The following is a 13,653-nucleotide window of genomic DNA, read 5'->3' as shown; positions in this document are numbered from 1 at the left end:
GTGGTATCAATCACGAAATGTATCAAGTAAAAAATGCTTGAGGTCACACAAAGCTAAAAGGTTTATTGAATGATCCGGTAGCTTATGTCATAATTTGCATATCTACCGCAAGCATTGAGAATGTGATTGAAATCGTCTTCCTTGGCTTGGAAAACTTTGTGAGCTCCATCACTCTGTAAAAAAGACAGTAAAAAACTTTTCTAAAATCAAATAGAATAAAAATTTACCATAAAGGTCACTTAGAGATAAATAGAGAAAGGTAGTATATAAAACCAAAAAGGACATTAAAAGCCATTCGCTGCTGGTAAATAGTAAATTTCAAGTTGTTGCTGCTAATAAGATATGCTGGTCAAGGTATAAAAGGAAAAAGTTAACTTTGTTTTTGTTTTTTTAAGTTCAATGATTTTGCCAGGAAAGTGGTCCGGGATTGATGTAAAATAATGAATCCTGACGAAAATTCGTCAAGAGAATATTAAAGGTTAGAGTAATGTTCAAACACTTTATGAAATTTTGAATAGCATTGCGCTCCAGAGAGAAGAGACGCATATCTTACGCAATATTCTTTTTATTTTACCCTCCCCCACCTAACCCGCCCTAAAACACTCGCAGGAGTAAGTTCCTAATACAAGATATTATTGTAACAAAAAAAATGTTTAAACTTCGTTGATAAATCGTATTTCAGGCAGTTAGAATTGTAGAGGCTTTTTAAATCAAACTTACTTCTAGACCGGTGTCAGGTGTGATGTAAAATGTATCTTTGCCATCATCTATAAGCCCCCTGTAGAAAACAAAATAATAATCCTTTTGTGGAAAAATGTTTTAAACGATATATAGCAGCCGCAAAATAATGTTAGTGGAGATGTTCACTAGAGGCATTTGTGTTTAATTGGCATCGTCGATCTTGATGGTGGACATACAACATATTAACATGGCTGACATGTTTCCCTTTGCTTTTGCTTTTTTTAATCTTTGTTCTATGGCTATTGAAACACAGTGAATTAAACAACAACAACAACAACAACAACAACAACAACATCAACATGAGACGCCTTTTTGACGACAAGTTCATAGCATGACTTTTGTCATCTTTGAGATATTTATATTGACATTGCACTCAAAATATATAGCATACAAATTATACCAAAAACTGTCTTTAAAAAATTCCTTCTGTTGTTTTTTATTATGTCATTCCTTTGCTGCTATTGAAAAACAGTTACACTGAACTAATATTAAACTGCATTTGGTTTTCCTAAAGTTACAACAATTTTCAAACCAGAAGGGAGAATACCTTAATCCTGAGCAAGTATTAAGGACAACACTTGAATCTTTCAAGCCACGAATAGTTCCTTGGTAATGGCAATGGTCCGAAACACCCTAAGGGAGAGGAGCAATGATAAAATTAAGTCAAAAATCCCTGTTGGCCTTGACTTCCACGCAATAAAAAGCAACACCAGGCCACGGTCATTTTTTGGACGCAGAATAAAGTTAATCAAGGACCACTTTCAGCTTTAAATCCAGGTATTTAATTTTATAATGGAGGTTATTATTTAGCAAGAATTTCTGCTATAAAAGGAATGGCGCACCCTGATAATAAGTTTTAATGACAATCTTTGTACATAAGTACCTCTTGTATCACTTCAGAGCCGTCATTTGCAAACGTGCGAACTGCAAACGATGGGGAAAATAGTTCCCTGCAACGAAAAGGGAAATACTTTGTTAAAATTCATAATGTCCAGCGCAAAGTATTTCGCATTTATAGAAAATTTACTTTAAAATTAGTACCACCGCTTGAATCACGTTTCTATGACATAAACGAACAAGGAGAATTGTTCCTCTCTTTTAATGATGTTATTGTTATCTGCCATTTGTACTTAACAGATTGGGCAGGATAACTGTTACGTTAATTGTAAGTTCGTTTGAACTCCGGGTGGAGAGTAAGTAAGAAACTTTATTTTGTCAAGGTGGCCCATTCAGCAACTAGGCTGTTATCCATGGGAGCCCTGGGCCATAAAAGAATATACAATATTAAAATGTTAGAGTGAAGATTGACTAGTGTCTTTGTGTTCTGTTTTGGGAATAAGTGGAAGAAAGTTTTACTCTGAAAGTTCCTCTGTGTTTCATTATATGCCCACTTATTATATATTTTTTTAATCTTGGTTTCTAAAGTAAAATCACATCATAATGTTTTCGGGTGTTTGAGTTATTGAGACCAATGATGATGATGATAATAATGATTGCATGCTTACTTGTTTCTTTTTATGTCCAGTGTCCAATCCTTGCCAAAGGCATTCAATTGATACGATGCGTCATCCACGTGATCTCCCTAGAACAAAAATCCACGCACATGAAGCAACTTGTACAGTCCAAACAGCTCAAGTGTTCCTACCAAGGGTGAATTAATGAATTCACTAATGGAAATTTGATTTCACTTTTTGCTTCAATATTCTATTCTTGAATTGAATATTTGAATGTTTAAACGGCGACTCGATTCAAAACTCGAATGTTGAAATGTTGATTTGATTGTTCTCTGGTTTCACGCGACAGGCACGTGGGAATTTGGCCAGAATTTGCATTATTTCCCAATCATCAAATGTCACACATGATGTTTTCTGATCATTCTGTTCTTCGGTTGCTTTTTTCAACCCTATAATTATACCAACAGAGAGGCAAGACATTTTGGTGCACTGAAAAGGCACACAAATGCTACTGCTAGAAGAAAAAGTGGGAAAAATGTCGTTGATCCATTTTATGCAGATTAGGGTACCTTTTCAAATTATCTCTTGTCTGTCTCAAGAAGCCATACATTAAAAAATCAACATTCGAGTTTGAATCGAGTCGCTATTTGAACATTCAAAAATTCAATTCAAGAATGGAATATTGAAGCAAAGAATGAAATCAAATTTCCATAAATTAAATCATTTTAATGGATTAAAATTCACCCTTGATAGGAACATTTGATCTGTTTTGACTGTAAGCTTCTACCAGCATTTATATTCCCAAATACGACTTATTTACCGTAAAAGCTCTGTTAAGCCTAGGGGGCTTGTTTTGTAAAAGAAATAGGAATATTTTCTATTAGCATTCAAAATGTGTCAACATATTACTTAATGTTGCCGGGGACACCTAAAGCTCACCGTTATGTATTTATCAAAAGCGAATGAACGAAGTGCCACGACTGACATCGACAAGTTTACGAGGTATTCATGACTAGATAAAAATATGGATACGTGATTTGAAGTGTTTACGTTTGGCGCGGTCACTGCAACACTGTAACAATAAAATGCAATAAAATTCATAAACAAGCGTGTCCTTTTTGAAAGCGCATTGTTCGTTTTAGATCAAAACATTAAAGGGTGGAATGTTATTATCATAATTACAGTTTTTGCATTAATCAGCTTACTCGCAAGCGTAAAAAGAAACAATTTTGTGTCTTAGAATTCAGCGCGGATAGAAAATTGACACAAAAGGAAGGAAAAAAAGATATATTGTAGATTGTCATATCTGACGCCAATTTTTTTTAAATAAGATTTAGTAGGAAAGATTAATGACTTCGCATTCTAGAATGATAGATGTTTCGCCTTTAAAAGCTAATAACTCTCAATGAAACTTGAAATTAAAATATCCGAGTCAGGTATGACACAAAAGAGATTTTGACTGTTAATTTTTTTATCGAAATCAGCTCAAAAACGTTTATGATATAAAGCTTTTTCAAGTAACAATGTTTTGCTTTATGAATATATTCACGGTCAATGTATTACCCGCGACTTACGATGTACTTTCTTTTCTCCTTTGATAGAAAAACGAGGTAAATTAAAAAATAATTATAACCTTTTCAGAAGTTGAAAGATCTCTTCTTGCTCTGCTGCCATCAATACGTTCCGGATATGTAATGTGATAGTTATCTTCATATTTTCCCTCTGTTAATACAAAAAATCTTCGTTAGTAGGTCTGAACAAGTAAAATTCCAAAACAGTTTTCAAGTACAATTTATTAACATCAAATGTACAGAAACTAAAATGTGCAAAGAGGCTTACCCACAGACTTGAAGCAGGCGCAAGTTAAGAGCAAACTAAACGCACAAAAGATCAGCGATCTGGCTGATCTTTGTTTCGTCATCTTGGCTCCACACCTTAAATGAAGAAATTCATCGATAAAAAGCAGAGTCATTTTCAAGTTTAAATGAAAACCTAAAAACTTAGCACATTTTGAAACTACGGGACATGATAAAAGGGTGAAAGGAGCAAATAAAGAGCGGCTGCTGTTACCTTAGTGGAGATCGTATCCAATTAACTTAATTTTTTCATGATGGTTTCACGATTTAAAAGTGTCGCACACAGATCTACATAATCTGTATCATGCAAATTACTGAAAATAAATGGTGTACAGGGGCGTAGCTAGCCTATAGGCCCGTAGGCCCGGGCCTACAAATTTTTTAACCCGCTCAAATTTTCATGTATAATAGAGAGCAATTCAGGCTGAAGCACTTTCAAGATAAAATCGAAAGGAATGTGCATTGTAGGTATCGCAAATAACCTTTCGCGATTGGTCAAGTCTCAAGCAAGTAGAAACTCGGAAGACTTCTAGAAGCTTCTAGAGTAGCCAAGTGATAGGGTATGTGTCGTTAAAGACAAGTGCGTTTATATATTTGGCAATGACTGAAAGTTGGCCTATTCTCTGTAGTAAAGTGGAATCTCAATATAACGATCCTTGATATAACGATATTCCTGATATAACGATGAATATTCTATGTCCCGGCAAAAGTTACAGTACAATGTATGGGTCTGAACCCCGATATAACGATCTTCGATCTTCCCGATTTAACGATGAGAATTTAGCGGACCGAAAGTAAAATCTTTCCCGATATAACGATATAATCAGTATACACATTCACAATTTGAGCAAAACATCGAATTTAATGCAATAACATAACAGTAATCGAGTAATCTTTAACGTTTCTGTTAATAGTTTTGTACGACGATATACGAAAATGATACTATGTTCAAAGGCTCTTTATCAACTTTATCCTCTTTATCCTCATTTCTTAAGGTTACCCCGATATAACGATATTTTCGGTTATTTTACGGTCATATCGTTATATATATTATATCGGGAGTTTCGATATAACGATTCTTCGATATAACGATATAATTTTTGGCACATCGTTATATCGGGGTTCCACTATAAAATGTAAATATTTAGCTAGTGCTGTGAAATTGCAATTTTGAGGGTCCCCACCTGCATCCCCTACCAAGAAGTGGCCAGGACTACAACTCTTCAGAAAGCTGGCTACGCCCCTGGTGTATAATCAATATTTCAAAAACTAGCGCCAGTGTTTCACCGGGGTTTCCAAACACGCGAAAACTGATGAACGTCAGAGGGCTTTTATTGTGTTTGAGTGTTTGGGAACCCTGCGAAACACGAAGAAGTTCATCGATAAAAACAAAGTCATTTTCAAGTTTAAAATAAAACCTGAGAACTAACATGTTAAAAGGGTGCGAAGGGAGTGAATGAAAAGCGGCAATTGTTTCCTTGGCGCAGATCGTATCTAGTAAACTATCAATTTTGTTTTTTGACACGTTCGCCGTGAACGTGTCAAGGAACAAAATTCATAGTTTAATGGATACAATCTGCGCCAAGGAAACAACTGCCGCTTTGAAAATACTAGAAAACTGATGAACGGAGATGGCTTTTACTGTGTTTGAGCGTTTGGGAGCCCCGGTAATAGATACATCTCGTTCGCAATGTAACTGATGAATATTTCAAAACTAGTATTTGTTTTTTCAAATCGCCTTAAATTTAGTTCTTTCTACTATAGTTTTTCTTTAAAAAATAGAATAAAATTTATAATTTTTTTTTTTTGGTTTGCAGAACTGATATTGCGAGGGAAAAATATTTTCTACATTAATTCCCGGCGGTTACCAAATTACTTTGCTTTTAGAACCTCGTGTATCTCAGCTTTTGACTCGGAGACCAGCTACCAGAGCGTATTCCGGTTTTCTTAAAATTAAGTTTTAATTTACCCAGACATAGGCTTCGATTTTAACAAAGAAAAAGCGTGTCTAGCAAAGTTACAGAAGACCTTGAATTTATAAGAAAAGCAATCGAATTTTCCGCCAAAAATACACCATTTTGGGGATAAGTGATGCTATTCAAAATGAATAAGAAAAGTCATAGGCAAATGGTGCTTTAGTAAAGAGATTCTTTGTTCTAGGATATTACGATCTGAGACACAGTAATATTTGAAATAATCTCATAACAAACCGCTCCTCTGAACTCGAATACAATACGAAATGACCGCTACGGTATTAAATAGAGATGACGTCATAAGTACATGTACTTGCCAAAATAACCTGCAGGAAACTGGAACCTATTTAAAATCACGCTCTAGATGACCGTTGATTGTTTGCCATTTTCATGAGAAAGAATGTTGAAAGTTTAGGCAATGAGTAAGCAAAAAAAGCAGAACAGGAATTCCATTGGAGTATTGGCGTGTTTCATTTATCAGAAGTTTCTCGAGGAGCCTGGAAATGAGCTTAGTAGCCTCGTGCACAGGTCCAAACTAAGGCGACAGGCCTTGACCAAGAAGCTTGAGAAGTTTAAAATCGGGCGCTTGATAATTAGCTATCTGTTTTGACTTGAAAGGCAGGGTACAGTACAGTAAAAGTACGTTTATCTAAAATTTATCTCGCAATAATTTGGTAGGATTAGTTATTGTGCCAGTAACTTGTTACCATGGCAACGTCATTTTGACAGGCTTGTTTTCCCAAATTTGAATTTTTCGTGTTTCTATTTAATAATGAAAATCTGGTTTTCAAGATTGCATTATTACTTAATGACATAATGGTCTCAATTTATAAAACATATATTTCGCACAATACAAATAACCGATTGAACTAGACGTCTAGAAAATATAAATTTGTAACACTTAGCAAAGTGCAGCCTTTTCGCAATACTTAATAAAGGCAGGGTTTTTAACTGAAGACCAATTTTTCCAACGCTTTAGGTGGCTGACGCATTTCAGTATTTTCCAGCCCTTACACTTTAATGGAACAGTATACAACTCCTAATCAGGTAACTACTTTGTCAAGAAAATGATCACAACTTATTGACCAATGATTAGGTATTTGTTTCATAACATTACTGTAATAGCAACTGGTGAAGAATAGTAGTACTGACCCAAAGTATAAGGGCTGGAAAACACTGAAAACCATTTCAGCCGTGTTTCAAGGAATCCATAAAAGCTTTACTTATCCCATATATATTTGTTTTGCAGTATTTTGTTAATTTTTGGACGATTTTGGGGGATGTCTCAAAGGATTAGTAAAATTTAGACAAATAAGAAATATTGGAGATTTAATGTGATTTTAAAATTTGAATTTGAAGTTAAAAATTGGTGGACGGACACCAAACAGTCTCCTGACAACCCGGAGTGCTCTTGCGAGGGGGTCAACTGTTTGGAGGTGTTTCCATTCTTTTCTCCATTCCCTTCTTTAAATCTCTTAAAGTTCCGTTCAAATTCAGGTAGAACCCCACCTTAAGATTTGTTCTTGTGAGAAAACAACAGAAGTCAAAGGTTGCGTGATATAACCAAGTATGGATTTTAATTCTCCCTCCCTTTCCATCTCCTTAGCCTTTCACCCCCATCTGTCCCTCCCTTTCTACTCACATTTAATTTAATGTTTGTTTACAATTCGTAACCAATTCAGTATCGTACTAATCTGTGCCAAGCAATCAAATAATAACAGAAATTTGCCTTAATTTTGATCTCCCATACCAAGACCTTAGAGTATAAACCGCTAATAAAAAAAACTGATAATAATTCTCTGAGGTTATACACCTTGCAGTATTAACGTACTAACGAACTTGATAACAAACCCCATGTCGTACTAAGGATTTTTACTGATCAACATAGAAAATAAGTTCACGATGGTTTGTTCCCAAAACGTTTTTTACTGTACAGAGGGTCTGTATAATGACCTGTAACTTGTATACCGTATTGAAAAATTCAGAACGAACCGACTTCTTCCCGCTACCATGACATCATGTTGAAAAATTAGCTCGTTCGAAACCGTAGCAAAATCGTTAGAGACAGACAAGATACAGCCGTTTACTGGCAGTCTTTGAAAATCCTGAATTTCGTCAAAATGAGCCAAAATAAAGTTTTAAAATTTCCTTTATCAATATGGTTCTTATCTTTTTATTCAATTCTTTGAACTGCTTTTATGCAGTACTGTCCACAAAGATTTCAATTTCCTCAAAGTTTCGGGACAAATGGATACAAAATATTTCGCGCAGAATGTAATTTGATTAAGCGAATGTTTTCACGTCTATAAATACTTCAAGCAGTGAATGAAAAACCGTTTTGTTTTCATCGATGAGAACCACTTTCAAATAGTTAATGCATAAAAAATAACAATCAGATCAGAATACAATAATTATTAATGTAAGGTCTCGCTATTATGTCTCGGTAGAGATTATACTTCTTTTTTGCAAGTTCAAATGTATGCAAATTTCGTGTGTAATGTAATTCGATTCCATTGTCTTGTTTACAAACTCTTTCTTCAGAAAGTTGTATTTTTGTGAATAAAACCCATTGGCCTGTTTTGTTTTCCTGATCATGTTTGTCTGTGATTTTTACAAAACATGTGGTCTTTTTTTTCGGAACTTTAAGTTGTACAAAAATTCCTATTTTGAACACAGATGTCACTTCCGGAATTTCTCATCTAAAATTCAATTGGTATTTAATTATAATTATTCGAAGTTTTCATTTTCAAGTCATCTTTTCATTCGATAGCTTTACTGATCTCGTAAAAAATTTCATTCAAGTTTACACCAATACTGTACATTGCCAATGTTTTGCTGACGTCTTAAGAAGTGTCTTACTAACGGCACTAGTCAAATCTAAAATATATCCAAACCAAGTTGTGCAAACATTCTACTCTTTGCGACAGGCGACTTTAATGCCCAACTGTGCGGAAATGAAAATCGACATACTTCTTGCTAAATATATAAAAAAAATAGTTTTAAAGTGGAGTCCGCCTCAAAAAAATGTACCGCCAGATCACACTGCTATTTGTAGAAACCAGCAAAGCGTCTAGTTTCAAAGTTTCTCACAAAAACATTGCGTGACATGAATGACGTTACCCCTTTTATTTACAAAAATAGCTTCAACTTGTCAAAGCAACTACAGTTTCACAATGGTGATTATTAGTACTTTACCCCTTAAGCTTTTTTCTCTGTCCTCCCGCCGAAACAAAGAAGAGAACCAGATTGCAGATTAGCCCAAAAGTCGACCTACAACGATTTACTGTCAAAACTGAAATGAACCCGATTGGCCCAGGCTATCCCCGTCATTTTTAGCCGACAGGAGACTATCGTCTAGGACGCCCAAAGGGTAAACTATAAATCGGCCACGCCCGATTAATAAATAAATAATGAATAAATAAATAAATAAATAAATAAATAAATAAAACAAAAAGCAGATGGTAAACGTTACATATTTTCCGAACAAAAATTCCGTTTACACTTTCCTTCAAGATGTTCTGCTTAATTTTCAAAATTTTCTGCTTAATCTTGAAAATTTTCCGCGCAGGCAAACCAAAATAGTTTTATCACTTCAATCCTTAGCTAACTTTTCGTATTTTTTGATAAATAATAATTAACAAGCCTTGCTTCGTTTCGACTTACCAAATTAAAGATTAAGCTTTCATTCAAGTCTTTCAATGAATAAGTTCCAATCAATGCTATTCATACCTTAGGCGATAAAGGATTGCTGTGTATTTGTGATTGGTGCAATATGGATTTATAGGCGGGCCTCGAGGGGTTTTTAAAACAAGGGTGTAGAAGTAGTATTTATGTAATGTTCGTTAACATCTTAGAAAACAGTACAATCTACTTATGGCCGGGGAAAAGGAAAAAATGCAAAGCTTTAAAGGGATCGAAGGGAACATATAGCCTCTCCTGTCCTCGCCCGCCTTCGATATTTAACTCGACAAGGAATCAGCAGCGGAGTCTGCAGTCATGTTGAAGGGCTTCTAAGGAAAAAATAGCCAGGTAATCTTTTTCAGAACAAACAAAGGTGCTGTGAAAGTGTAAATGAAAACATTATTGTTTACTTTTTTTATCGAAGACCCGAAACCAAATCGGCAAACAAATTTGTTATCTTTACAGCCGGTTTGTAAAATTACATATGCTTTGTTTGGTCAGTTCTCACTAAAATTTTTATCGTTGGCACCTTCAATCGTTTTAGCATTCTCGGAAACTTAAGAGTGAACATATCTATGATAAGTAGTTACAGTAGGTTCAAGGTTATTTAAACTTGAAAATGATCTCAAAAAAATCGTGTGAACTTTAAATTCTTATTTCGAAAAAAATTAAATGAAAGGTTGCTGATTCGAATAAAATAATCGTAAGTGAACAAATTAAGAATATTCTGTAACTGCAAATCATAAATCAGAATGCTTGCTTTTTAATTCATTAGCGTCAGTTTTCTTTAGATTTAATGTTGCAATGAAGGGTCACTATGAAAAGAACAATATAGCACAATGAAGTTTAAATTTAATTTGGCAACTAAATGCATGTTTGAAAATATTGAAGGACCGCAGCCAGGATACAACATATTATATAATTTGAAACGATCTCTGACTTAAAAACTTTAAAAATACAAGCTTTCGGCTGTTTGAACTACAGCCTTCGACGGGTAAAATGTAAAAAGGTAAAATATGCAGTGTGTGAAGTTGCGAAATAAAAATGCTAATAACTAAGAATATTTGTTAAAAAGAATGCGAAATAAAAATGCTAATAACTAAGAATATTTGTTAAAAAGAATGTTGTACTGTCCAGGTAGAGGACAGGAATTGTTATCCGCATTGGGAGTTAAAACGTTGGAAGCGTGGCATTCGAAGCTAACTCCCAATGCGGATAACAATTTCTGTCCTCTACCTGGACAGTACAACATTCTTTTTAACAAATATTCTTAGTTATTAGCATTTTTATTTCGCATTCTTTTTAACAAATATTCTTAGTTATTAGCATTTTTATTTCGCAACTTCACGCACTGCATATATTACCTTTTTACATTTTACCCGTCGAAGGCTGTAGTTCAAACAGCCGAAAGCTTGTATTTTTAAAGTTTTTAAGTCAGAGATCGTTTCAAATTTTATAAATGCATGTTGCTACAACTAGTCATATTTGTTTAGTGATACAATGAAGTTTATTTTTTTAAGGCGATAATGAAACAATGAATATAAATTGCTGTCATGATTCTCTAGCCGCCCCTGTGAGAATTGTATTATGCAAAGAGAAAATGTTTTCTTTTACCTTATCTCGCCTTGCGCTGAATGTCAATTTTGCATTTTAATTTGCCGTCCAAAATAAGCAAAAGACACAAATTACCTTTAACTCCCAATAAAACCTTACTACCTATTATGTTTTAATTGTCAACAAACGGTCCGATAGCAGCTATCGCAAGGTTTCACAAGAATGACTAGCTACTCTTCGAGAAAATACAAGAAAATAAAAAAAAAAAACACAGGAACAATGCCCTATCCCCAAAAACTGTATAGCAACATGGACTGTTGCATTTGATCGAGAGCACCAGAAATTAAAACCTTATATAGCTTTACTACTAAAACTAAATAAGAATCGGGATGTCATTTTGTATCAACAACCGTCGACACAGTGCCACTTGCCAAATGAGTGCAAATTATACAGCGCCATATGATATACATTTGTATCGCGGGTGTCAAAGGCGGGCTGCAATGGACGCCTTCGTCGAAATTCGAATGATAAAATATTTAGCTGTTAAATCACAAAATAAGGTCGTTTTGGACTTTCAGTCGAAACACTACTGAAGAACCCTACTTGCAAACTTGAAACGGTATGAAGTAGCAAATGCCACTAGAAACTCACTAAACTTATAAAAATCGAAAAGTTTCCAATCTGGTCTTTGGAAGGTATCAAAATATATATGCGGGCTTCGACGAAACACCTTTAGTTAGTGATATTTTTACTCCGGGAAATCAGATTATACAGAAAATGTTGCGGATTAGTTTTTTTTTTCAATGTCATTATGAAACGTTCCAAGAAGTCGAGTAATTATAAGCTTACAAGTTAGTTTTGTTACATTCGAGCACATGTTCAACTTACCAACGTACAACCTTCCTCTTCTCTCGAACGCGTCCAATTGAAAAGAATACAGGCTTGTACTAACTTATCAAGGTCGACTACTGCAGATGATTACAAATTGAAACAATAACAGCTAATATCACACTACCAAAAAGGGATTTCTTTTGTCTACTTAGCTGTTTGAGTTTAGATTGTAAAACAATGATATGTGAAAGAGCCTGATGCTCTTTTCCCATCTGTATTAACAATAGGCAGTTGATTTAACAAAGGGATGCGAGTCGATCCGTGGAGTTTTGAACTTAAAAGTTTACACGTCTTACTAATTGCAGTATATTTTTCTATTCTCTTTTCAAATTGCCGCTACCTTTTTGGAATTTTTCAAAACGCAAAGAAAAGTTACGAAACCGTCGATAATGCATGTGTGGAAATATTTATCTGGAGGGTCTGAGATTTGTGAACGGGATATTTTCAATCAGCTGTAAGGACGAAATAGTATTTACAAATGAAATAAAACAACTCCTGTACACACTTCTCTCAGCCAATCAGCTTAACAAAATTCTATTTTACCTAATGAAGTTTATATTTAACCTCGGTGAAAAATAAAAAAAAAAAAACAATAACACAATCGAACGGAGTTTCGCCATGGGGTAACTCAAAGATACATTTTAAATGTTGATAATGCATGTGTGGAAATATTTATCTGGAGGGTCTGAGATTTGTGAACGGGATATTTTCAATCAGCTGTAAGGACGAAATAGTATTTACAAATGAAATAAAACAACTCCTGTACACACTTCTCTCAGCCAATCAGCTTAACAAAATTCTATTTTACCTAATGAAGTTTATATTTAACCTCGGTGAAAAATAAAAAAAAAAAAAACAATAACACAATCGAACGGAGTTTCGCCATGGGGTAACTCAAAGATACATTTTAAATGTTGATAATGCATGTGTGGAAATATTTATCTGGAGGGTCTGAGATTTGTGAACGGGATATTTTCAATCAGCTGTAAGGACGAAATAGTATTTATAAATGAAATAAAACAACTCCTGTACACACTTCTCTGAGCCAATCAGCTTAACAAAATTCTGTTTTACCTAATGAAGTTTATATTTAACCTCGGTGAAAACAAAATAAACAATAACACAATCGAACGGAGTTTCGCCATGGGGTAACTCAAAGATACATTTTAAATGTTGATAATGCATGTGTGGAAATATTTATCTGGAGGGTCTGAGATTTGTGAACGGGATATTTTCAATCAGCTGTAAGGACGAAATAGTATTTATAAATGAAATAAAACAACTCCTGTACACACTTCTCTGAACCAATCAGCTTAACAGAATTCTATTTTACCTAATGAAGTTTATATTTAACCTCGGTGAAAATAAAACAAACAATAACACAATCGAACAGAGTTTCGTCATGGGGTAACTCAAAGATAAATTTTAAATCAGCTGTGAAAGATTTATTTGGCTTTGAAATTAGCTTTTTCGTTTTTTATTCTTTGATATGAAAAATAGCCC

At 34.4% G+C, this 13,653-nt stretch overlaps 1 protein-coding gene across 2 annotated transcripts in view; it reads right to left on the bottom strand.

Moving 5' to 3' along the window:
* LOC144637459 (uncharacterized) overlaps window positions 1–12,171 on the bottom strand; it is a 52,021-nt gene extending 39,850 nt beyond the window's left edge. Inside the window, exons 1-8 of one of the 2 annotated variants that reach the window (XM_078496517.1) lie at window positions 12,148–12,171; window positions 4,035–4,129; window positions 3,829–3,917; window positions 2,247–2,323; window positions 1,625–1,691; window positions 1,289–1,374; window positions 721–778; window positions 107–173 (exon numbers count right to left, since the gene is read on the bottom strand). In XM_078496517.1, the coding sequence (XP_078352643.1) occupies window positions 107–173; window positions 721–778; window positions 1,289–1,374; window positions 1,625–1,691; window positions 2,247–2,323; window positions 3,829–3,917; window positions 4,035–4,116 (526 nt within the window). In that variant the 5' untranslated portion in view covers window positions 4,117–4,129; window positions 12,148–12,171. Of the gene's footprint in view, window positions 1–106; window positions 174–720; window positions 779–1,288; window positions 1,375–1,624; window positions 1,692–2,246; window positions 2,324–3,828; window positions 3,918–4,034; window positions 4,130–4,265; window positions 4,284–12,147 lie in introns of those variants that run through there. The other variant, XM_078496518.1, reaches the window with a different exon arrangement.
* Window positions 12,172–13,653: the final 1,482 nt, after the last annotated feature.

This window comes from Oculina patagonica, chromosome 14, assembly GCF_052425735.1.
Source record: "Oculina patagonica isolate OP01 chromosome 14, crgOcupat, whole genome shotgun sequence".
NCBI lineage: Eukaryota > Metazoa > Cnidaria > Anthozoa > Scleractinia > Oculinidae > Oculina > Oculina patagonica.
This window is presented reverse-complemented; position numbering and strand designations above follow the sequence as displayed.